At 44.5% G+C, this 24,983-nt stretch overlaps 1 protein-coding gene across 1 annotated transcript in view; it reads left to right on the plus strand.

The window, feature by feature from the left end:
• Bphl (biphenyl hydrolase like) overlaps positions 1–24,983 on the plus strand; it is a 35,473-nt gene that overhangs the window by 5,580 nt on the left and 4,910 nt on the right. The window contains exons 2-6 of the mRNA XM_021180335.2: positions 1,256–1,359; positions 3,031–3,197; positions 6,490–6,643; positions 16,033–16,164; positions 19,403–19,526. Coding sequence (XP_021035994.1) covers positions 1,256–1,359; positions 3,031–3,197; positions 6,490–6,643; positions 16,033–16,164; positions 19,403–19,526 — 681 coding nt within the window. The remainder of the gene's footprint in view (positions 1–1,255; positions 1,360–3,030; positions 3,198–6,489; positions 6,644–16,032; positions 16,165–19,402; positions 19,527–24,983) is intronic.

Consider the following 24,983-nt stretch of genomic DNA (forward strand, 5'->3'; position numbering starts at 1 on the left):
ACTCTGTAGACCAGGCTGGCCTTGAATTGCCTGTCTTTGCCTCCCTGGTGCTAGGATTAAAAGCAAGCTTCACCATACATTCTGTCTTAGTTAGGGTTTCATTGTTGTGAAGAGACAGCATGACCTAGGCAACTCCTATAAGGGACAACATTTAATTGAGGCTGGCTTACAATTTCAGAGGTTCAGTCCATTTTTGTCATGGTGGGAGGCATGGCAGGGTCTGGACCTCAAAACCCACTCCCACAGTAAGACACATCCTCCAACAAAGCCACACCTATTCCAATATTGCCACACCTCCCAATAGTGCCACTCCTTGGGCCAAGCATATTCAAACCACCACACATTCTTTACTGATTTTATTGCTACTGTTTAAGACAGAGTCTCCCTACATATCCTAAGCTGACTTTGAACTTGTGTAATCCTCTTTTCTCTACCCTCCAAGTGCTGGGACTTCATGTGTGCCACTATGCCCAGCTTGTGTTGTTTATACTTGAACTTAGTGAATCAGATAAAACCAGCACAGGGAAGCAAAACCTTGGTTTTTTTTAAAAGTACCACATTTTGATAATCATTTTGACCAAGGACAGAAATGGGATCAGGTATGTAGAAGGAAAAGCAAGTCAGTGGTTGGCTTAAATTCACTGCCAATCCACAAGAAGAAGAGCAATTCTTCTGTCCTGGCATGCCCCCTCCCCATATCCTTCTTGTCACCACCCTCTATCATGGGAGTGGAGTGACCAGGAATGTCATAAGGTCAAGGGCTGAAGCAGAGGCCATGGACAAAGGCTGCTTGACCAGCCTGTCTTCTAGTACAACCCAGAACCGCCTGACTAAGAATAGCATCACCTGCAGTGGGCTAGGCTCTCCCACATCAGTCATAACTGTTTAAAAATGTCCCATAGACTAGCCTCTGGGCCAATCTAACGGAGGCATTTTGGCAATCGAAGTTCCTTTTTTCTAAGAGGACCCAGGTTTGCGTCAAGTTGACCAGAAGAAGAAAAAAAAAATCTAACTAGGTCAGAGGGCAAGCTCCCGGGTGCCAGAGTGGGTCAAAACAGGAAGTCACTGTTCAGATTTGCAGTCTGTTATGAAGACACAACCTGGATGGGAAAACTGAGGCACAAACCAAAGCAGTGATGTGTGCTCGAGTGGGTACTGATGCTAACTCACGCATGATACCCTGTCATAGTAAATATTAAATATACCAGTTTGGCATGGTAAATAGGTCTTCCTCCGGAATTCTTCTCTCTTCCAGCACTGCAGTAACTTCTGCCAAGGTGGCTGTGAATGGCGTTCACCTGCATTACCAGCGCGTGGGAGAAGGGGAACATGCGATCCTCCTGCTTCCTGGGATGTTGGGTATGTGTGGATTCTCATGGACTGCTTCTGCACGCTGTAGATTCTCCGTGATGGATCTCGATGCTAGATGCCAAGCATCCATCATTCATTCGTGTTTGCGCTTGCTAAAAAACTCTTAAGGACTATTTGCCTTGCTCAAAGTTGAATGATCTAGAAAAGTAAATAACTTTCTACTGTATTAATTTCTTCCCCCATTTAAACACACTGTGAAAATGGTGTCCTATTACTCGGGAGGACTAGAGGGGTCAAGGAAACTGGGGTCCAAAGAAGGAGCAGATGGTGAAGACAGTAAGGTGATGGTCAGCCCTCCCAGTTAGTTTGTCTGGTATCCAAGGGGACTCCAAAAGCTGGTGTCCAGTTAAACCATCAGCAAAAGCAGTTTACTGTATTAGAGATGGTTTTAAATTACTCTAAGACTGTGGCATTAACTACACAAAGCATCCGCCAGTATCATTTTTTTTTCATTTCTGGAAAGTATTGGCATGATCCCAAAGCTTTAAAATGGAGCAGTGGGAGTCTCTCCCCTACCTTGTCTCCTAGTTTCCCATGTGCCCCGCAGAATCATGTATTGATAATTATGTCTGTTCCCTAAATATTTGTTTAAGGTTTTAGTGCTCTTGGCCCTAGTTTCCGAGTGCATGCCCAGTGTTAGAAAGCAAATGTTTCCTCATTGGTGAAACTGTTATTCTAGCTTGACCTCACCACTCCTCCAACCCCTTACTTTTTGCCCTCCTTTAGGATACTTCTAGTTCAAGGACATACAAGAAACTCCTGTGAGAGAGCCGGAGACAAGGGCTGGCAATCATTGACCTGCTTTTGGCGTGGGTTTTTAAATGATTTATGTGATGGACCTAGATAGTAAGTGAACTTGTCTGGCTGTATATTTGTGGCCCGAGTTCTGAGTGCTTAGAAATCAAACAAACTGCTCAGTCAGTGCGGACTTTTCCCTGGACAGAGCTCTTAGTATGTGACCTTACAAACACACACACACACACACACACACACACACACACACACACACACACACAAGATGGATGTGAGCACACCACATCTCCGGTGGCTGAGCTGGTGGGGATTGACAGGGCCATCATAGGCTCTTGGCATAGGCCCCTTCGTGCTGGTTTGATAAAATACAGTTTGATTTCTTAAACACACACGTTTCAGGGTTTTAATTTACTTCTACTTACTCTTAAAAGGCATTTATATTAGCTTAATTGAAAACATCTGGAATATGAGACTTCTCCCAGTATGCCATTGGGATCTCCATCATTTCTAAATCCTTAGAGAGCTAATACCCAGAAACTATCAAATTTGAAAGTTTATTTCAGTAAGGTTTAGTTAATCCTTCCAAAGGAGGCATAGGAAGACTAAACTGTAAGGCTGTCAAAAGCGCCTCAAAAATACTGGTCCCGAGCCTCGCTCTGGGCCTGTGTCTTCCTCAAAATTACCACTAGAGGGAGATCGGAGACAGGTCCTAACTCCATCAGGCTTGGAAATGCGCCTCTGTGTGGAGCCATTGCAACACAGCTCCCCACCCCAACCAGGGGTTTTTCTGGTTAATTTTGAAGAGCACCAAGAACTGTCTTTTAAAATTGTTACTGCTTCTATTTTGCTCTGGTGTTGGCTATGCTGAGAACATTCAGTGGACCGTAACCCAGTGGGTGTTTTCAGGTAGCGGAAAGACCGATTTTGCACCTCAGCTTCAGAGCCTAAATAAGAAGCGCTTCACATTGGTGGCCTGGGACCCTCGAGGATATGGACATTCCAGACCCCCAGATCGAGATTTTCCACGGGATTTTTTTGAAAGGGATGCAAAGGATGCTGTTGACTTGATGAAGGTGAGACCCAGAGAAGTGCTGGAGTGGGGAGAGATGACTGGGCCCATCTTTATTTGTTCTAATTCCTGGTGTTCTTTCTTCTTACAAAGGCAATACCAAGTAAGTCTAATATAAGGAAGAACTAAAGGACCAAGTAAAAACAGAGCCCAGCTATCTAATGATGCTACTGCCAAGACACCAAGGCTCTGCCTTTCCCACCAGTCTCCTGGCATAAGTGCAGTTTTAGTTTTGTTTTGTGTTACTTTGATTTTCATTGTATAGTCTTAACAGGCCTTGAGATCTCAACCCTTCTGCTTCAGCCTCTGACATACTAGGATTGCAGGCCTACAACACCACACCATACACAGCTTTATACAGATGAAAATGGAGTCCTAAACGAGAGGTTCCACCCAAAAAAAGCAACAAGAAATGCTGGTGAAGAGACAGGAACGTGTTCTAAAACCAAAACTGCCATTTGGAGAAGACGGAAAGTAAGCCCTTTGGACCATCTTCAGGGTACTGACATGAGCTTTAGGTTCAGGGAGAGCAAGAACTGCAGAGGTGGCAAGAAGTCTACAGAATTAAGCAGTCCTGGTCAAGGTGTGGTCTGGTGTTACCTCGGTTCTGGTTCTGCAGGGTAGCCTGAGGAAGTCATGACTGTTGACGCTCAGGAGTCATCTCACAGGGTGACTTGTCTGTAAGGCTCTGCCACTCCTGCAATCCAAGCTGACTTCAGGCTGAGAACCATGTCTGGAACAGGACATTGAGAAAGGCAACGGAAAGGTGCCACCGCTGCTGGTGCCCGTGCCTTCAGCCTTGATGGGATTATCCTAGCAGGGTTACCATTGTTGTGATGAAACACCATGACCAAAGCAACAGGGGAAGGAGTTTATTTGGCTTACACTTCTACGTCACAGTTCATCATCAAAGGAAGTCAGGACAGGGACTAAAGCAGTGCAGAAATCTAGAAGCAGAAACTGAAGCAGAGGCCATGGAGGGGTGCTGCTTACTGGCTTGCTCCTCATGGCTTGCTCAGCCTGTCTTCCTTTAAAACCTCCAGCCTAGGAATAGCACCGCCCACAGTGGGCTAGGCCCTCCCTCTCCAATCACTAGTTAGAAACTGCCTTACAGGTTGCCTATAGCCCCATATTATGGAGGCATTTTCTCCACTGAAGATGCCTCCTCTCTGTTGACTTTAAGCTTGTGTCAAGGTGACATAAAACTAGCCAGTATAGGGGTTAAGATCGCTTAGGTAGCACCAGCCTTTAGACAGACAGTCCTTGAATGCTTAACATGCCTACCTGCAGAGTTGAGCTGGAATCCAACCCAAAGTAAAGAAGATACAAAAGGAAGATGGAAACCTCCAGCTTTTGTCCTGCCTTTAATTATTGTTTAGGCCCAGATAAGGAGTCAGAGCTTTCTAGCAAACACAGTATTTTATTTGGTTATTTGGATATTCTGAGGCAGAATCTTGCTAGGTAGCCCTGGCTAGCCTCAAGCTCACTGTGTAACAGGGTAGCCTCTGTCCAAAGTTCTGGGCTTACAGGGGTGTAGTGCTGATGATATCACATCCTTCTGGTTTGCTGTTCCTTTCCGGATGAACATGCTCACTGCCATTGGCCCCTGTCTATGCTCCCACTCGCTGTGGCTCCACTTATCTATTGCCAACTGTGGTCTGGAAAATTCCAGAAATAATTCATTCATAGTTGTAATGTTTTGTACTTTAAATTAAGTTTACTTTTAGCTTATACATTAATACATTTAAAAAAATTGTACATGCCAAAGAGTTAAGTAAGGTTCCAGTATATGTCTATACTGCATAATGTCCAAACCAGGTTAAACATGTCTGACTCATCAACCATTGTTGCTTAGTTGCTTTGTGCCTTGTTTTTTGAAACAAGGTCACTCATTGGCCTGAAGATTCCCCAAGTAGGCTAGGCTGGATGGCTAGAAATCCTCCTGTCCCCACCTCCTCAAAGCTGGGATTGCATGCATGCACCACTGTGTCTAGCTTTCTACATGTGTCCTGAGAGAGACCCCAGATCCCCATGCATGTGCCACAAGCCCTTTGCCAACAACACTGTCTCCCCAGTCCTGTCCCCAACATTTATCATTTCCTCATGAGAAAAACTTCTGAAACATTTCCTTCTGTCTTTCTAAAATGCAAGTTCATTAATGTTATCTGTAGCACTCTGTCATGAGTTTTAAATCCCATGATATTCTGAGTGGTCCAGTAAAGTGTGATGCTGCTCTGCCATTCTGGCTCCACCCCACCCCACCCCAACTGTTAACCTATCTCCTGTCCAAGGTATCTGCTCTATACTTCACGTATGTGTGTAGCGTATGTGTATAGCTCTTGGTACCATACGTTACAAGGCATCCCTGGTGAGGTGTGGCTGTGTATAGATTGTATAACCCCAGCAGGATCAAGAGAGCTGCTGTGTTTCACTGGATGTATCCACTGGTTTATTCCACGCATCATCTACTGGTAAATTGTGAATTTTGAGCTGGTAAATGATGAATTTTGAGCTATGTTTTGTTATAAGTTGCTCATGGACATTTGTCAATTTTGTGATTACGAGCAATGTTGTTTATATCCTGGGTCTGTCTCCTGGTAAATGAGTCCAGGAGGGCAGTGTGCTAGGCTATAGATAATACAGATTCTCATTCTGCATATTAATGTCAAAAGATTAGCCAGAGGTTGTTTGTACATGTGGGGTGGCACCAGCAAGAGTCCTGGCTAACATTTGCTAGTTCCTTGACTTTAATCTTTTCAGACAGTGTTTTATTTCCAGAAGCCTCTTCGCCATGCTCTGTCAACTTTCTCTGCTGATCACATTTTCGGGGTCCTGGTTGATTCACCACCCAAGGACAGACACGGCTTTGCTATGACACCGTGCTCCCTCTTGTCTTTAGCCAGTTCTTCCCACAACTGCAGCTGTGGCTTCACCAGATACCCAGATGCATTTTATCTTAAGATCCTTTCCGATCTCCATGATTGTCCTCTGAGCCACACCCAGGTGCACACACACAAACACACACACAGTGCTTGCCATACCCAAATAACAGCAGATTGCTGCTGATTCAGTGATTCAGTACTTGGACATTTTATCCAAGAGGCAGAAGATATGATTCGCACATAAGTCAAAAAAATACCATGTACTCAAGGTTCTATAACAATGACAATGTAGCAAAGCTAATTAATATGCCAGATCTAAGTGGCAGACTTACAGAACTCTGATCACCACCACCCAGGTTCTTTCAGCGTAGTGCAGTGGTAACTGTGCTGCGCATCCTGCTGTGTCACCCACAGGCTCTACAGTTCAAGCAGGTCTCCCTCCTGGGCTGGAGTGATGGTGGCATAACTGCACTCATCGCTGCTGCAAAGTACCCATCTTATATCCGCAAGATGGTGATCTGGGGAGCAAATGCCTATGTCACTGAGGAAGACAGCAGGATTTACCAGGGTAAGTGCTGCCCGCTGTAGGCACAATCACGATGATCCTTCCCGTTCCCTCCCGTCTCTTGTTTCGTTCGATGTGTGTTGGCTGACAAGTCACGTCTCATCCACTTGCAGTTCTCAGTTCTAAGGTCAAAAGAAGAGTGAGTTTTCAGAAAAGCCACTGAATTTAACCAACCTAGAAATGGATAGTTTTCTATTTCCAGAAGTGAAACTTGCATGACTCAGGCCGAAGCTCTGCAACAGCAGTATTTACACTCACTACCTCAGGGAGTGAGCTTGGCAGAAGATGGGGGTGTTGTGAAGTGTTACTCATAACCTCATTTTAAGTAATATGAAAAAGCCAGTTGTGGTAGCATATGCCTGTGGTCTTAGCTCCTCACAAGGTCAAGACTGGAGATTTCTGAGTTTGAAGCCAGCATGGGCAATATAGCGTGGCCTGGTCTCAAAATAAAAACCATGAATGAATGAATAAATGAATGGATGGATGGATGGATGAATACATGAATAAATTAATATAATGGTTATTTAAGGTAGCACTACACTGAAAAATGAACCTGTGTTTTGCTTACAATGACTTATACAGTTTTCTTGGCTAAGGCCTCCTTTAAGCTTCTCCGTTAGGTCTTTAGGGGCACAAGAGTGAGGCCAGTGCCATCCAGCCTGTGGTTCAACTCCAGCCTACAACTTTTGCAAATCTGAGGCACCAATGAAAGTTAGCTCATAAGTTGGAGACCAAGCTGGGGCATCTACACCCTAACTCTTCCCCATTTTTCTTCTACTCCCAGCATTACTGCCCATCTTGTACCATAGCCAGAGCTTATGGGAGTGTTGGCAGTTGCTAGGCACCCAGCCTTGGCATTGGTTAGTTTCTAGCAACCTTTCTGAATTGGGAGAGTCATGTTCTCAGAAGGAGGGAGGGGTTCCCGGGGCTTAGGGGTCACTGGGGCGAAAGAGCGGCTACCTGGGCTTCTGACCACTCTTCCCTGCCAGTCTGACCTATCATGGCTCTCCTTTCTCACTAGAAGCTTTCTATGTCTCTACTAAACTACAGATGGCCTAACAGAAGAGGTTTGCCCCCAGTGGGTCCAGCATTTTCTCTCCTCGGCTCTGCCTATATTATGTCTTTGATGGATATCTTGGCCTTCGGAGCCTGAAATATTTACTCCCTGGCCCCGACAGAAAAGTTTGCAGAGCCCAGCACATGCAAAGTCTCTTCCAGGTATTCTGCTATTCTCATTGTAAACTACTTGGAGGCTATATCCTGTTCTAGAATCTTAGTTCTCTGTGCTCTTCCTGTTTTTAAAGCAATCTGAAACTCTTAAGTAACAGATGACTTAGAGAGCAACCCTAATCTCGCCTCCACTTGTCCTCACCACCCTGGCTTAGAGTAGCCTGTTCCTCCATTGCCATCCGTGAGCCCCCGCTGCCTCTGGCACCCAGTGCCCTTGCTTCTTCCAAATCCTCCACTTCTCTTCCTGGGCTCTTGATCTCTGCCTCAATGGGTAAACACTACTCCTGCTCCAAAATACTGCCCCCTTTCCCTGCAGTTCCTCTTTATTACACTGTGTCCCATCCCATAACTTTATAAAATAGGTGTCTGTGTTCTCTCTACTCCGGTGGCGTTGTGGTCGTTCTAGTCTTCTGCTGCATGGTTCCACCATAGCAAGTATAGTATCGTCAAAGTGCCCTACTTTTAACTCATCGGTAGTGCTCCCTCACTACCCTCTAGACATTTGAGTCATGCCTTAAGTTGTAAGGTCTGTAGAAATACCTCCTGTGTCCACATTGGTCATTTGTATCACATCTTCCTTGCCCAGCCAGTCACTGATCTCTTAAAGCATCTGTTTCTAATGTTGACTTGGTTTTGTTTTCTGTCTTCCATTATTTCTGTCCTCCTCCTGCTTGCTTTGGGTTCTGATTTGCTTTTTTCATTCCAATCTCAGAGTAAAAGTCTTAGATTATTGATTTGAGATGTTTAGTCTTTTCTAATATATCATTTAATGCTGTAATTTTCCTCTAGAGCTGCTAGAGCTAAGCACCTGTACATATAAAGATTTATTAGATTGATTAGACCTATTAGATACAGATTAGGAAGCAGTCTTGGCAGCCCGACAAGGGCTGTCTCACACCCGAGCAACAGAGAATCCAGTAGTGTCTAGTAGGGTCTCCATTGGCAAGGCTGAGTGTCTTAGCAGTTCCATTCTGAAGGCTTGGAGAATTCTTGAACAGCCATTGGCCTTCAGTCAACATTGGAATCCCGAAGAAGGTGGTTTGAACATTGAGGAGGGAATGCTGCCATATCCTAGTTAGGATTCTTATTGCTATGCAAAAACCACAACCAAAAGCAACTACAAGAGAAAAGGATCTATTTCACCTTACAACTCTCAGGTCACACTCTGCCCTGAGAGAAATCAGGGCAAAAACTTGAGGTGGAAACCTGGGGGGCAGGGATGGAAGCAGAAGCCTGGGGGAGATGCTGCTTACTGGCTTCCTCTTTCTTTGCTGAGTCTGTACACTTACAGTGCTCAGGACCACCAGCTCATGGGGTCCCACCCACAGCGAGCCAGGCTCTCCCATGTCAATCATCAAGCAATAAAATGCACCACACACCTGTCCACAGGCAGTCTGGTGAGAGCATTTTCTCAGTTGAGGTTCCCTCGTCCCAAATGACTCTCTAGATTGTGTGAAGTTGACATAAAACCAACCAGCACAGCCAGCAGTAGGATAGATGGACTTGCCAGCAAGAGTGAAGTCAACCAGGCACAAAGAAATTTCCTTCTTCCTTGTCCTCTTATCTGGGCTGCCATCAGAAGGTGCCACCCACATGTGGAGTGGGTCTTCCTGTTTCCAATGATCTGATTAAGAAAATCCCTCACAGGAGGGTCCAGCAGCTTGGGTTTTAGTCGCTTCCAGGTGTGGTCAAGTTAACACCCAAGATTAGCCATCGCAAAACCTACAGATTTTACTGTGTTATATTTTCACTCAGCAAAAGATAGTTCAAAATATCTTTTCTAATAGCTCCTCAGACTTTGCCTTCATTTATAGGCATTTAGAAATGTAACGTTTAATTTCTAAATACCTAGGGTGTCCTAGATATCTTTCTGCTATTAGCATTTAATTCTTTTAGATTTGGGAAACATATCTGTCCGGTTTCAATTCTTTTAATTTGTTACGGCTTATGTTACACCCTCGGATCTGGACTATCTAAAGTTCTAAAGTTGAATGCCGCCCCATCTCTACTCACCTTTCCTCTGCCATTCAGCTAGCAGTCCACGCCCTCTGAGTGCATGTTACCTCCTCTTGAGGGATCAGTCTTCCTCTGCCCTTTGCATCTCCTGGTGGCTTTGTTCTGTTCATGCCACACAATGACTCCTGAGTTATATCCTCCTCCCCCGCACCCCTCACCCTCCTGCTAAGAACCTTGGCCTCTTGGGATATTCTGTCCTCCAGAGGGGGTGGAATCCTTTGTAGGACAGAAATCAAGTAATTCCATCTCCCACTTAAAAAAACCCTAGTAACTTCAAAGAGGTCCACTCAGCTTCGCTGCGCCGCCCCCCTCCTCAGTCTGGCTCCACTCCAGTTTTCTAACTCTTCTGTCTTCCTGTGGGCTGCCCTTCCTCAGTACACCTTCCCCTCTCTCCGACCACATCCTTCTCATTAGTCACCCCGTAGCAGCTCCCAGGATACTCTGAGGTGTCCCGCAGCCCTCACCCTGGTGGACCTTGTAATGCTTTGCACATGCCCACACGATGACACTTTGTCCTAGGCACTCTCACCCTTTTACCCCTTTGTCATAGTCACCAAAGAGTGGGTTTCCCATCACAATGGCTCTGATGTGTCCCCTGCTTCCTGAAATGAAAGCTCTCTCTGTCCCACAATACTCTTAACTGTCCAGGATACCTCCGATTTCCTCCTTCACCACCCTGGCCACTTTCTCAAGGAGGCCTCTGGCCCACCAGTCCAGTGGAGACACTGCCTTCCATGTAACCAAACCCTCTGGGCTCTTGGCTGCTCTGTGTTCTCCCCCAATCCTCCCTCTAACCATTGAAAGCAGTCTCCTGCTGTGCGTGGTACAGTGCATTCCCTCTTCACAAGCTCCCTCTGGGTTGGCTTTCCGGCCACTGTGCTGTCATGGTCCTGGCATCCCTCTCTGTTTGCTCTCTGACTTTGATATTTGGGACAGCATCATTGAGGCCCTTGAAGCTGGCCTTGCTTTCTGTTCTGATCCTCTCCTCTTTTACTCTGTGTGTGTGTGTGTGTGTGTGTGTGTGCGTGCATGTGTATGTACATGTCTGTGTGGGGTCACTCACACACACACATGCATGCATCAGTGTGGGGGTGCATGGGCATGTGGCTGTACACGTGGAGGCTAGAGGTCTACTTCCAATGTCTGTTTTCTGCAATGGGATCTCCTACTGAACTTGAGGTTCACAGCTTAACTGAGGCTGGTTAACCTGTGAACTCCACAGATCTGGACTGACATGCTGACTGACAGCCTCATCTTCCCCACCTTTAAAGATGGCATCTCAGTGTGTTGCCCATGCTGGCCTCAAGCCCTTGGGCTTGAGCTATCCTCCTGCCTCAGCCCCCGGGGTGGCTCAGATTGCAGGTGCACTCCACCATGCCATGCTGTCCCCACTCTGTGCCCTTCTGTTTTCTCCTGAGCACCACACAATGGACTCTTCATGTGATTCTTATCTGATTGCCACATAAATACCTCACTATGTCTACAACCTGAACTCAGTCATTTCTCTCTATGTGTTCCTCTTGCTAAATGTCTTGCCTTAGTAAATGATTTACCTGGGAGCGCAGTACATACTGGGTTCAGATTGGAACACAGCCTCCCATTACCTTGGCTTTATTCTCTGTAGCTTCGCTCAGCTGTGTTCTGAAATTGTTAATGGAAAATTCCAGAGTAATCAATCCTTACATCCTAAATTGTGTGCCACTGTGAGAAAAATGTTGGTGTATTCTGCCACACCTGATGCTGCTACATGCTACCCAGAACACAAACCATCCCTTTGTCCAGTGTGTCTATCATGCTCTGTATGCTACCTGCCTGTCTGCCTTAAGAAACCATGTTGGGCAACAGATTCACTGTCAGCTTGCTGCCATCCCTGCATGCCATGTGCTCTTGTTTTACTTAAAATACGTCACATAGTGAAGACTGATGCTGGCAGCCCCACTGCAGTGTGTTCTAATTGTTCTGGTATACATTAGTTCTTTCCAATCTCTTTTACTGGGCCTACTTAGCAATAAATGTCATCATGGGAGAACACAGCATTTGTAGAGTTCAGCGCTCTGCCGTTTCAAGAAACCAGGAGTCCTGGTGGCTTTTCTTATGAATAGGCAGCTGCCATACCTTGGATGCTGTCTGCAAGCCCTGTCTGTAAGACTCTTAAGGTGAAAGCTGTATCTTTCATCTTAGTTACTTAGTTACTTTTCTGACAGCATGACTGAAGCAACTTATAAAAGAAAGTGTTTAATTTGGGGCTTGTGGTTCATAATCACCATGGTGGGGAGCATGGCAGCAGGCAAGCAGATATGATGCTGGAGCAGTAGCTGAGAGCTCACATCTGATCCAGAAGCAAGAGGCAGAGAGAACTCACTGGGAATGATATTGGCTTTTAGAGCCTCAAAACCCACCCCTCAGTACACACCACCTCCAACAAGGCCACACCTCCTAATCCTTCCTAAACAGTTCCACTTGCTGGGGACCAAGTATTCAAGCAGATGAGCTTTTAGGGTCTATTCGCATTCAAACAACATTATCTAAGTATATATTGGTGGAAACAGGAACTTAGTAGACTTTCTTGGTGCTGAACTAAATAAGTTTTCATTATGGATCTAGTGTTTGGCATGGGTTATATGCTCTAAAAGAAAGGGGTGGGGGATATATCAGTTTCTTTGGGGATCCAAATTCTGTTTTGAATCAGCAAACAGTTTGATTCAATTGGTTATCCTGGGCACTTGCCTATGAAGCATAATGACAAATTTTGGGTAGTGATTATGCTTTGGGACAGAAATGACTTCCTCTTCAAAGAAATTATCAGAAGTAAATATGTAAATGCAAAAGAAACTTTTTGAGTCTGTTACATGCCAGACACCATTGTTGGCAAATTCCATGTAATTTCTTACGGTTTATTCTAGCAGGTTAATATAATTCATAGTTTCTGATTCAGAAATTAGCACAGAGAGGTTAAGTAACTTGCCCAGTTTCACACAACTGTATGTCTAGGCACTGGGACTCCTATGCAATCCGTCTGACTTCCAAGCCTGCACCCCAGCCACTGTAAGACCTCGAGCTCCCCACACAGCTGCTGCATTTCCCTGCCCTGAGATCTTTTGCTATTTCCTCTGCGGTCCTGAAGGTTTACCGCAGATCTGATATTCCCATAGACATCTCTCATTTCAAAACTCTACATAAATTAATCCACTAACAGAACCTCATTCTGTTCCCAGCTGAAGTACCTATGCTTTAGCAGGGGACACTGTGCTAAGCACTAACCCATTGGGTTCTTGGAAGCTTCTCTTTTCTCTGCTGTCACATCACAAGGAATTTGTTTTTCCTAATTGATTTTTCAGGTTTTTTATTATTTATTTTTATTTTACATGTATCCGTATGAATGTGTCAGAACTCTTGAAGCTGGAGTTACAGACATTGATGAGCTGTCATGTGGATGCTGGGAATTGAACCTGGGTCTTCTGGAAGAGCAGCCAGTGCTCTTAAGTGCTGAGCCATCTCTCTAGCCCCTAAAGGTTTTTTTTTTTAAATATAATATTTAGTTATTATAATTCAGCCCTTTTGGCATAATTGAACTATGCTGGTTTCCACCATTGGATTGTATTCAGATACTGTTGGGCAAATCTACCAGGTAGTTTGTACACTCCCTTCCCCATGGACAACTGGTTTACCTCATGTTGGTGGAGACACTCCCACCATGTCCAGTGGATGAGGTCCCATGAAATCAATGACAGCTAGCTGCACAGGCCACATGACAAGTGACAGCTGGTTACTCTAGTCTGGAAACAATGAGCATGAATTTAGATTGGCCTTGGCTCCTCCTTGCTGATGGCTGTCTGACCTCCGGAGCAGCCCCACCCTGAGTCACCCCCACCCCCTTGGCCTTGTTCTCAGGGTTTGCTCTCTCTCTTATGGACTCACTCATACATGTTCACTAGTTACTGTGGCTCTGTTAAATAATAAGAATTGCATTTCATGGATTTGGGGAGAAACCTCAGTTGGTAAAGTTCTTGTCGTGCATGCTCAAGTGCTGAAAAAATCAGATAGGCCTCCATAACCAGCCAGTTGAGCCTTACCCCTGAGCCTTGTCTCATCACAGGTAGTTTCTGAAGAGGAATAGCACTTGATGCTGTCCTCTGGTTTCCACATATACAATTTCTCAAACATACAAAAGAACTTTTTAAAAATTTTATGTTTGTGAGGGTTTTGCATCCATGCATGCCTGGTACCCACAGAGGACAGAAGAGGCATCGTATCCCCCAGAAGAGGAATTACAGAGCTGCCATGTGAGTGCTGGGAATAGAACCTGGGTTCCCTGAAAGAGCAGCCAGTGCTCTTCACTAACCACTAAGCCATCGCTCCGGCCCCTGTGAAAGATTTGTTTTAATAATTATATTCTATGAAAGATGGGGTTGTTGTATTGCATGATGGCCCCTCACAGGGTGTGTTCTCCCAGGCAGCTCAGAGTGCAGGTATCCACAGCAATTTTTAACTTACTATTACTATATTTTAGAGGATAGGAGTGGCACTAGGAATTAAGCATAGAGCTTCACAAATGCAAATATCTTACCATTGAACTTCCTTCCCTCCGGACTTTCATCACATCTTGCTAGCCTCTTTCTCACTCTACCAACTTTCCATTACTTATTCTGAAGTCTACCCCCTCTTAATTTTTTTAACCAACTTAAACACACCCCTCTCTGAAATCTTTCACATTTTTACCAAGCAGTTCAACCATCCTAGTCTCTGCAGTCAACCCACACTGTCTTCCCTCTGAACATCTAGACCAATTTTCAGAGGCAGAGATAGGCACCTCCTTCAGAATGCAGTTTAGCTGTAAATCACAATGATTTCCCACATTTGAGTATTTCCATTCAGTGAGTATACCTTGAAAGCCTACCAGGTGCTGGGAGCTGTCAGTACTCTGAAGAAAATACCATCTGATGTCAGTGTGTATTACCGGTGTCACCTGACCTTTGTGGTGTGTCCTTAACAATGCACAGGTTAAATACTTTCAAACACCACATTTAGTAAGTTCAAGAGCACCAGTATCTTGATCACAGTGCTAAAGGAACTACAGAAAAGATCAGGTGGAGTAAATCACATTTGCTGCCTTATTTTAAACGTAGAGGTTAGCCTATTATTTTTTCTTATGAAGTAATCATTTATAATATAGTTTAGACTTGTTATCTCTACACATTCTCTTGAACAGAACTTACATGCACCATTCATTTGTTTCTCAGTGAGCCAGGTGCCTCAGTGGGTCCAAATCTCTTCTAGGCAATTTGGCTGGTTTCTGCTGCTTGTAAGCAGCTGGTCACTCTCAGTTTTCTTTGCAGCTTTTCTCTGAGAATATTCTTTGCAGTTCAGCTTTCTTTAATCTGACGGGAAATCTCAGCTTTTATTGCTTACTTTGGCAAGGAGGGCCCTAGTGAATCTGGTCAGTTTCAGGGACTTCCTGGTGCTTTTTTGAGTAGTTTACCTTCCTGCTTAGGGACCTTTCTCCAGGATGAAATGTTTCAGCCTTGGAGGAAACTGTTACACCATTCTGTAACTGAATGTCTCCAGGATTAAATCTTAGCTGCTCTACTCTTACAGCGATTACAAAGATGATAAGAAAGGGGAAAATAGAGCTAAACTAGGAACTAAAAAATAACTATAATGTCATTTTACTCTGGAGACACAAATTAGAGAAATGTTTCCATTTATCTTGCTACTTTAGCAGAAAGCGTTCAACTCGATTCTGATTTCATTCACCCACTAATGATTTATCATATTATTCTAGTGGGAGGTTCAGCTGAGTGTCTATGTGCAGCAAGGCATAAAGCAAAACCCTTGCACTGGGACCCCATCCTGAAGGGGGGGAGAGATAGACAATCAGGCATAAGGCAGAAAGCCCTGCCAAGCAGCGGTAAGTGCTAAGCAGAGCAGATGGACAGGGAAAGTCACAGAGGGCATGCGGGTGGGGGTGGAGCTGTCTGACATCTGAGCAGAGACCTAGAGGATGTGAGTGAGCCAGGCCTGTGCTGGGGAAAGCTTTCCCAGCCAGAGGGATGTGAGCGTGAGACCCAGAGGTGCCCTTGGCTTACTTCTGGGTAATACTTTAGTGGGAGACCAGACTCCTCCTTATCTACACTTTGGTTTTTCAGGTATCCGAGATGTTTCTAAATGGAGTGAGAAGGCAAGGAAACCCCTGGAAGCCCTGTATGGATATGACTACTTTGCCAAAACCTGTGAGAACTGGGTGGATGGCATAAGCCAGTTTAAACATCTGCCAGAGGGTATGTTGCATGGACTAATGGTTCCTTTGCTAATTGCAGGGCAGGCTTGAGTTCCTCCCTTGGCTTCCCTGCATTCCTCCATGATAAGTAAACCCACCCATTATCCCCACACTGTTATAGGGTGAACAGGGACACTGGTTATCCTGCACAATACGAGTCCTTGTGTAATTAGTGTAAATGCCAGACAGGACCGTGTGAATAAAGGTTTGTGTTGAGGCTCTCACAGCAATCTCTTCACTTCCCTTCAGTCCTTTGCTTATGTGTCTGCACAAATCTGTTCTCTAGAAACCTCTGTTTCTACTTTCTAATTGAAGAAGAGGCCATTAGAAAGAGAGCCACCATACAGACAACTTGCCCTGTCTGAATGGGTCCACCCACTGCTCATTTTATTTCTGGAACAAAGCAGGAGGACGCTTCTGCCATGATCCTCAGCCCCAGCAGAGCTGGGGAGGGCGAAGAGACTGTTCAACTCTCTTTCCATCTTCAGAACCAAGTGATGTAACCTTAGCTGTGGACAAATACCTCTTTTTGTTTATCTGAAAATTTTAACAAGATTCCCAGCAAGAATTACCACCCTTAAGTTTATTTTTACATAGCTGTGTGTTTAGTCAGCTTTCTGTCCCTGGAACAATCAGCTCTCTGAAAGGAAGAGTGCATTGTGACTTAGTTCTGGGGGTTTTTGGCCATGACTTGAGAAACTGACTGCCTTTTAGGCTGGATGGTGCATTGAATCATGATAGGAGAGTTTGGCAAGGCAAAACTGTTTACCTCATTGGCAAAAATGAAACAGAGGGATAATATAGAGTCTACCTCTCCTCCAAAGGCACACCCCTAATGACCTATAACCTTTCACTATGCTCCACCTCTTAAAGGTTCCACCGCCTCCCTTCTTGTCTACACTCAGGAGCAAGCTCTAACACAGGAGCCTTGGGGGAGTACTAAGACCCTAATTGCAGCAAGCTGCTCAGACTCCCTCTATTGCCCCCTTTCCTCTTTTTATCTTTGTAATTGCTGCAAGAATAGAGTAGCTGAGATTAATCCGGTGGACATTCAGTTATAGGATGCTTGTGTCTAAAGGGGCAGTTTAATCTATTAGATAATCCTTTCCAGCATGAATCTTCTGTACTGTCAAAGCTTTTGCAATGAAAGGGACTTTGGAAATGTTACATGTCTGTTTTAAGTTCAAAAGAACAAATCCACGCCTTACTGTGATCCTGTAGAAATGCAGTCTCCATGCATAGTAACAAATCTTTAAAATGTGTTTCCTTGTACCTTAAAACAACAGAATAAAAAATGCCACAAAGCCACATGAGACAGCTCTCCATGACAGTGTAAAACTTGTTAAATGGACAGTTCAGGAATACATCCTGACTAGAAAATCCAATATAGAAATCGTCTTACAGCAGGACTTAGTTCATCTGCCTTCTGTATTTACTGATCTAACGGGAGTCTTTTCTCTGTGGCCGTGTGTTCAGTTTTAGAGACACTTGGTCTGGCATGGGTAATTGTACAGCTGTGGGGTCTCCCAGGCCTGGGTTTGAGGTCTTGGCTTGCTGTCAGGATGGCTTTGTGCAGTGACTTGATTTCTGGAGGACATACTAATACCTTCTTCATAAAGGCTGGGGGGTGCAGTTAAGTGAGATAATATGCATTCATTTATGGTAGAGTGCTGCAGATGGTTATCATGAAAGTGCTATTACTGTTATTAAAAAAAAGCATCTAATTTACAAATGTTTGTCGGTATGGAATGAGTTAAAATGTAAGTACTAGCTTAGCATGGTGGCATGTGCCTTAGCACTTAGGAGGCAGACAAGTGAATCTGTGAGGCTGAGGCCAGCCTGGTCTATATAGTGAGTACCAGTCCAGTAAAAAACGTGTCTTCCCCCACACCGCTCAAGAAGTGTAAGTGTTGCATGCATTAACAGATTCTGCTGCAGCATGTGGTGGCAAAGCTGGCTTTCAGCAGCATCACCTCATACAGCTGGCAAGTGTGTGCTGCCCAGTGACTGGAGTGTTGTGCTTCAGAGACCCAGTCAACTGGTGGTGCTCCCTTGGAGGAGAGCAAACCCCAGCCAAAGAGAAGGGCAGGGCCTCGTGTACTGGATCCGAGCCAGCTCAGTGCTCTAGCACCTTCCTTTCAGTACAGGCAGAGATGGGAGTGGAGTGAAGGAAGAAGCTGCTGGGATGGATAAGCAGAACCTTCAGCACCTCTGACTGTAAGTGCAGCCTCGTAACAGTCCCGGGCAACTGCGATTATTGCTGTTTGAGAATGAAGCTCTAGCTGGCAAGGAGCCCCCAAGGTGTGACCATCAGGAGTGTTATGAAGACACAAGCACAGGAGACTTGCTTGTGTTCCCCATACAGGCTAACTTCACTGTGAAGTTCCCACAGCCCAAGGACTGCCTAGGCTTCAGCCACTGAAGCACAAACTCAAAGGGAAAGGCTTCAAATGCTGGATAGCATCCATGTCACTGACAGGCTGACTCTGTAATATAAGACTTGTGGGGGATTTGTTTGCTTGTTTGATTTCTCTATCATTTTACATGAATAATGAACTTAACTCAAGAAACACTGTTCGTTTACTAGTAGAGCATCAACACAAGATGACAGAGCACAGGAAAAGAAGAGCAAAGCCTAATAATGTTGATACTGGAAGATATCCCAGATCAGGTTGCTTCCACTGATAGAAAAGCCAAGATGCAGAGGGACGTGTGTGTCAGTGCATTACAAAACACCTAAGATAACAGAAAAGCCTTACTTTGGCTTGTTGTAGAGGTTCCAGCCAATGAACATATTGCTTTGCATCTGTGGTGAGGCAGCCAGTCACTTCCCAAGTCAGAAAGCAGAAGGGAAGAGAGGATAGGCTAGGGTTCCACAATCCCCTTCAGGTACATGTCCCCAGTGAATAAGGACGTCCCACAAGGCCACATTCTGAGGCTTTCACTACTTCTTTGTTGTTGTTGTTGTTTGTTTCTTTGGTTTTTCCAGACAGGGTTTCTCTATGTAGCCCTGGCTGTCTTGGAACTCACTCTGTAGACCAGGCTGGCATCAAACTCAGAAATTTGCCTGCCTCTGCCTCCCAAGTGCTGGGATTAAAGGCGTGCGCCACCACACCTGGCCTTTCACTATTTCTTAATGGCACCTCTCTGGGGACCAAGCCTTTGGTGCCTTTTGCAACAGTGCATCTCTGCAGAGTGACTGTGCTAAGGCAATTGACTCCTACGGTCTTGTTTCTCAGGTAACATCTGCCGGCACTTGCTGCCCCTGGTCCAGTGCCCTACCCTCATTGTGCATGGAGAGAAGGACCCATTGGTCCCACGTTTTCATGCTGACTTCCTTCTCCAGCATGTGAAAGGGTCACGGTGAGTCTTCTTACAGCTTCACGACTTCTGGGCACCACAAAACCTCTAAGGAAATAAGAGAAGACATAGGAAGGAGAAGAAGTGGGAGAAGGGTAGTTTAGAATACGGTTCCTCATTTGGTCAGAGAGTACCACAGGCACAGAGGACCTGAGCTCTGAGCTCCGGGGATCCTCAGCAGAAGGATCCTGGTAAATGTCTTTGAGCACAGTGAGGCCAGTGTCTTCCCAGGCACTGCATTCTGTAACAAGAATGTCACATTACATTTGTAGCAAGCACTGGTAACAACTCAGTATGCCTTGGGATTTTTAGTTCATTTAAAAACAATAACAATATTATAACAAAAATATTCATAAAGCCAAACCAAGAAAGCAAATTATCCTTTGGTCACCACCCATATAGATATAGTCATATTCTGTATTCAGCTCTGAAATATGTTTCCTCACTAAAATTATGTTGTAAAACTTTACAAGTCATAACCACCTTAAATATGTAGTCAGCCCCTCCATGTGCCTGAGTCCCCAAAGCTCAGAAGGGAAAGCTGGCACCCTAACAGCTCCACTGCCTAACTGTGGGCTTCTCTGGGGATTTGGAAATAAGGGGAAGGGGTATTCTTATTCCACAACAAAATATAATTACATGGCAATTCATATATCTAGGTCTATATATATGAACTATATGCATATATTTATAATTTTACATTAAAAGACCTCTCTTCATTTTTCACATTCCACTACATTCTTCTATATCCGTTCAACCTTGAGTTAGGCAAACACAAGAATATGAGCAGAAATAGCAACTGCTTTGGGAAGAGTATAGAGTAAGTGAAAAATTAAGGTAGAAGTTACATTGAAACTACAAACTTTATATGCCTCAGTACATGAGAACGCCAGGACCAAGAAGTGGGAGTGGGTGGGTAGGGGAGTTGGGGGAGCGTGGGGGGGACTTTTGGGATAGCATTGGAAAAGTAATTGAATTAAATACCCAATAAAAAAAATATGGAAAAAAAACAAAACAAAAAAAAGAAAGAAAGAAAGTACACTGTGAGTAAACATAGAGGATTTTTACAAAAATTTAGAAGTCCATAATAAATATGGCATTTTCAAACTTGACTTTTATAAAATAAATACAAGCCATGGTTGTGGCACAAAATTCAAATAGCTTATTTTCTTATTAATCTCCCAGCTGTTTTCGGTGCACCTCTGGAGTGAGAATTTTGGTTTCTTTAAAACACATAAATATTATAAGAATGTGTTTTCATTTTAATCCCAGATGTGGGGTATGGAGCTGCTTCAGACTGTCCACAGCAACTGACTGTGATTTGCCCCATGCTCTAACAGGGGCGTGATTTTGCCAACCGAAGATAGTGGCGAATGCCTTTAATCCTAGCACTTGGGAGGCAGAGGCAGGTGAATTTCTGAGTTTGAGGCTAGCCTGATCTACAAAGTGAGTTGCAGGACAGCCAGGGCTACACAGAGAAACCCTGTCTCGAAAAAGCAAAAAAGCAAAAAAGAAAAAAAAAAAAAAAAAAAAAGAATATAGTTTCTGTGAGTGTGTGATATTGGAATTCTGGGGACCTCTCAGAGGCTATTTAAATGCTAGGGCCTGAGAGGAGGGGCTAGTTGGCCAACTGGTAGTTGGATGTAGTTTGTCAAGTAGTCATGTGCAAAGAGATGAAAAGAAGAAATTAGATATTCTGTTGGCAAGATCAAACTTGCCCTAAGGAACTTGATGCCCCTAATCAGCAGGAAGTAGTATAATGATTTTTTTTGTCTCCTTTCCTTTCTATTCTTTTTTTCTCTCCTATCAAGTGTTAGGGACTTGAAAGGGAGGAAGAAGAGGGGTGGGAAAAGATAGAAGAAAAAAGAACCCACAAATAGCCATAACTTCAATTATACACCTCAGTTTCTATGTTTTTAATTTTATATATTTAGAGGGAGCAATGTGATGTTTCCATGTAACGTTTTCTATTTTTAAAATATTTTACTTATTACACTTCACTACAAACTTAGGGAAAATTGTTCCATTTTGTAGATGAGAACAGATGTTAAACAGTATTTCAAGCCATTTAGTTGATAAACGACAAGTCCTGGATTTTCCTAAAACATATTTTTTTTCACCATAGCACAACTGCCTCTTATGAACATACCATTAGTGAGATGCTAGGTGGCCTAGTTAATTGTTTTCTGCTTCAGAAATGATTGGTTTTCCTACTCTGACCCTCATTATAAATGCAGAGACTTCCCTTAAAAAGCCAAGCTCATTAAACGTCTGTCTCTAAAATGGTTTGGCCTAGGAATTCTGTTCCAAACCTATTTCCTAGCAACAGAATACATCAATATTGAAGAAAAATATGCCCTTCCTGTGCATTTGGTGGAAAATCATTTTCTTACATCACTATCCTTTGGAGCTGACGGGTTAGAGGTAAAATGTTATTAGCAACGGTTCTCTAAAAACAGTCTGTATTTTCCACTCCTTTTGCCTTTTATGTTGAGTGGGAACCTACCAGACCACAGGGGGCTTCTTTGGGATCCCAGAGAAAGAAACTTGGTTCAGAGAGCAGCTAACCCCTGCTGTGCAACTGCTGTGAGGCAGGACAGTAGGACACCTCGCCAGAGGTGCCTTTAACTATACTTAAAAGCATTTTCTGTGCTCACAGGTTTTTTCCAAGAAGCACTTACTATGTATGAGTCACACCACTGGGGCTTTTGCTGCCTTGGAAGGAGACCAGCCTCCAGCTTTGCCAGTCTGTCTCCCTCCCTTCTCTTTTCTCTCTTCAGAGGAGAGGAATCATAGCCTCTCAAAAGCAAAGAGGCCTTTGTTTTTAAGGTTTTAGTTTTAGGCAGCTGCATTTCTCCCAGGAAGCTATTGTGTAAAACCCATGGAACAAAATACCCATGGAAGGAGTTACAGAGACAAAGTTCCAAGCAGAGGCTGCCCCACCTGGGGATCCATCCCATAAATAACCACCAAACCCAGACACTATTGCATATGCCAACAAGATTTTGCTGACAGGAGCCTGATATAGCTGTCTCCTGAGAGGCTCTGCCAGTGCCTGACAAATACAGAGTTGGATATTCTCAGCCAACCATTGGACTGAGCACAGGGTCCCCCAATGAAGGAGCTAGAGAAAGTACCCAAGGAGCTGAAGGAATTAGCAGACACATAGGAGGAACAACAATATGAACTAGCCAGTACCCCCAGAGCTCCCAGGGACTAAACCACCAACCAAAGAGTACACATGGTGGGACTCATGGCTCTAGCTGAATATGTAGCAGAGGATGGCCTAGTCGTTCATCAATGGGAGGAGAAGCCCTTGGTCCTGTGAAGGTTCTATGCCCCAGTATAAGATAATGCCAGGGCCAGGAATCAGGAGTGGGTGGGCTGGGGAGCAGGGGGAGAGGGGAGGGCGTAGGGGATTTTTGGAGGAGAAACTAGGAAAGGGAATAACAGTTGAAATGTAAATAAAGAAAATTTCTAATTAAAAAAAAAAAAAAAAGAGCTGTTCTGACCGCAGCAGTGAGGGTAACAGTCCCTGTCTTTGGAGTCCTCCTGCCGTGACCCTAGTCTCAGGGCCCCTGCCTAGCCAGACCACCCTTCTGGCTTCTCTCCTGTCTTGTCTGCCATCCTCTGGGTGGACACTTCCCATTACAGCCAGCCCAGCAGCTATCTGGAAATCTTGTCAAATGTTAATTGGCACCCATCATACTCTAGAGCCGGTGTGAAGAGGCTCTTGGAGGCAGCAGAGCTGGACTAACTGGAGAGAATGTGAGTCCTCAGCAAGGTCAAGCCACTGTGCTATGAAACAGCTAGCTGGGCTGCTTCAGTGAAGTTAGAGTTTCTGTCTTAGCTGTCCTCTCAGAAAGACGTTCAGCTCTGCAGTAATATCAGAGCATCCCTAGGCTTTCCATGTTGCAACCATAGGTTTTCCATGTTCAGTTCAGAGTTCACTAAACTACATGAAGTTCTCACTCAGCACTTTATTATGAACTAGGGTCTGTGACATAGGAGATGATATTACCCAGCTATACACTGATGTAAACATTCTAAGCATCGTTAGGGTAGGCAAAGCTAAGCTGTGGTGTTTAGCAATATAGATATATTAGGTGCATTTTTGTTGTTGTTTTGGTTTTTTTGTTGTTGTTGGTTTTTTTGTCTTTTGTTTTTCCAGACAAGGTTTCTCTATGAAGCTCTGGCTATCTTGGAGCTTTCTCTGTAGACCAGCCTGACCTTGAACTCAGAAATCCGCCTGCCTCTGCCTCCCAAGTGCTGGGATTAAAGGCGTGCGCCACCACTGTCCAGCAGATGCATTTTTAATTTATGGTATTTCATTTTAATTTTTTCTACATTGCTGGGGATAAGATCAGGGCATTCTATCACTAAGCAACACCCCCAGCCTCAATATTGTCAACATATGTCAGCTTTATGAAGACAGGAATCTATTACAAAACAAACATTGATCCTCTCTAGTTCTAGAGCCAGGAAGGGACTGTTGACAGAATCCTTGCTCCCCTGCTCAGAGACAATCTTTCATCTGGTCCTATTACCCACTTTGCCTTTTTTTAAGGTCATTAGTCATAACGGATCAGGATATAACAATCTTTTGAGCTAAGTCACGCCTTTAGAGATACTGAGATTTTCAGCATGTGAAGGGGATGGGGATCATTCCATAAGTGGTTTTGAGGAGGCTTCAGATATCAGGAATTAACAAAAACCAGAATCTGCATTTCAGCTCCAGTGGCAAACCTCCATGCCCCTTACTCCTTCCTGCTTGCCCAGTATCCTTATCCTTCACGTCATAGCTCAGCATCTCCCCCTCAGGGAAGCTTCCTTACCCCCACATTCACATGATTCCTTATTCATACCTTTTTAAACAGCTCTCAGCATGTGACTTGATTTTTATCCCATTGAATAGCTTTCTCAGATCTAATCTAGCCTATTTTAAAGGCTCTGTTGGGGGAGGGAGAACGTAGAAAGAGAGAAGGGCAGAAAGCATGTGCAAAGCAGGAGCAGTATGCACACAGAGGTCAGACTCTGCAGTGGCCCAGCTACATGGTCAGGCAGGCCTGGGAGCAAGGCAAGCAGGAGAGAACAGGGGTAAAATCAATGTTTACAGAAGGACACTGCAGGGTTGTATCAGCCAAAGGGAGAACCTAAGGGAGAATTCTCTGGGAATAAAAGGGTGCTGAATAGCATTTGTGACATTGGAACTAAGAGCACTGGAGTGCCATTTGACTGTGTGCCCTAGAGCATTCATTGCACATGACATCTCTCTTGTTTTCTGGTGTGTAAAGCATAGGTGCTAGCTTCTCTAGCTGACCTTCTGCAGACTGAACCTGCTCTACTCACACGAGGGAGGACAATAACCACCTTACTCAGTCTATGGATCAGGTTTTAATGTCATCCTCAAACACACTCAGGCACAACCACAATAACATCCGGTTAAACACCTGAGCACCC

The sequence above is a fragment of the Mus caroli genome, chromosome 13, assembly GCF_900094665.2.
Source record: "Mus caroli chromosome 13, CAROLI_EIJ_v1.1, whole genome shotgun sequence".
In the NCBI taxonomy this organism is placed as follows: Eukaryota; Metazoa; Chordata; class Mammalia; order Rodentia; family Muridae; genus Mus; species Mus caroli.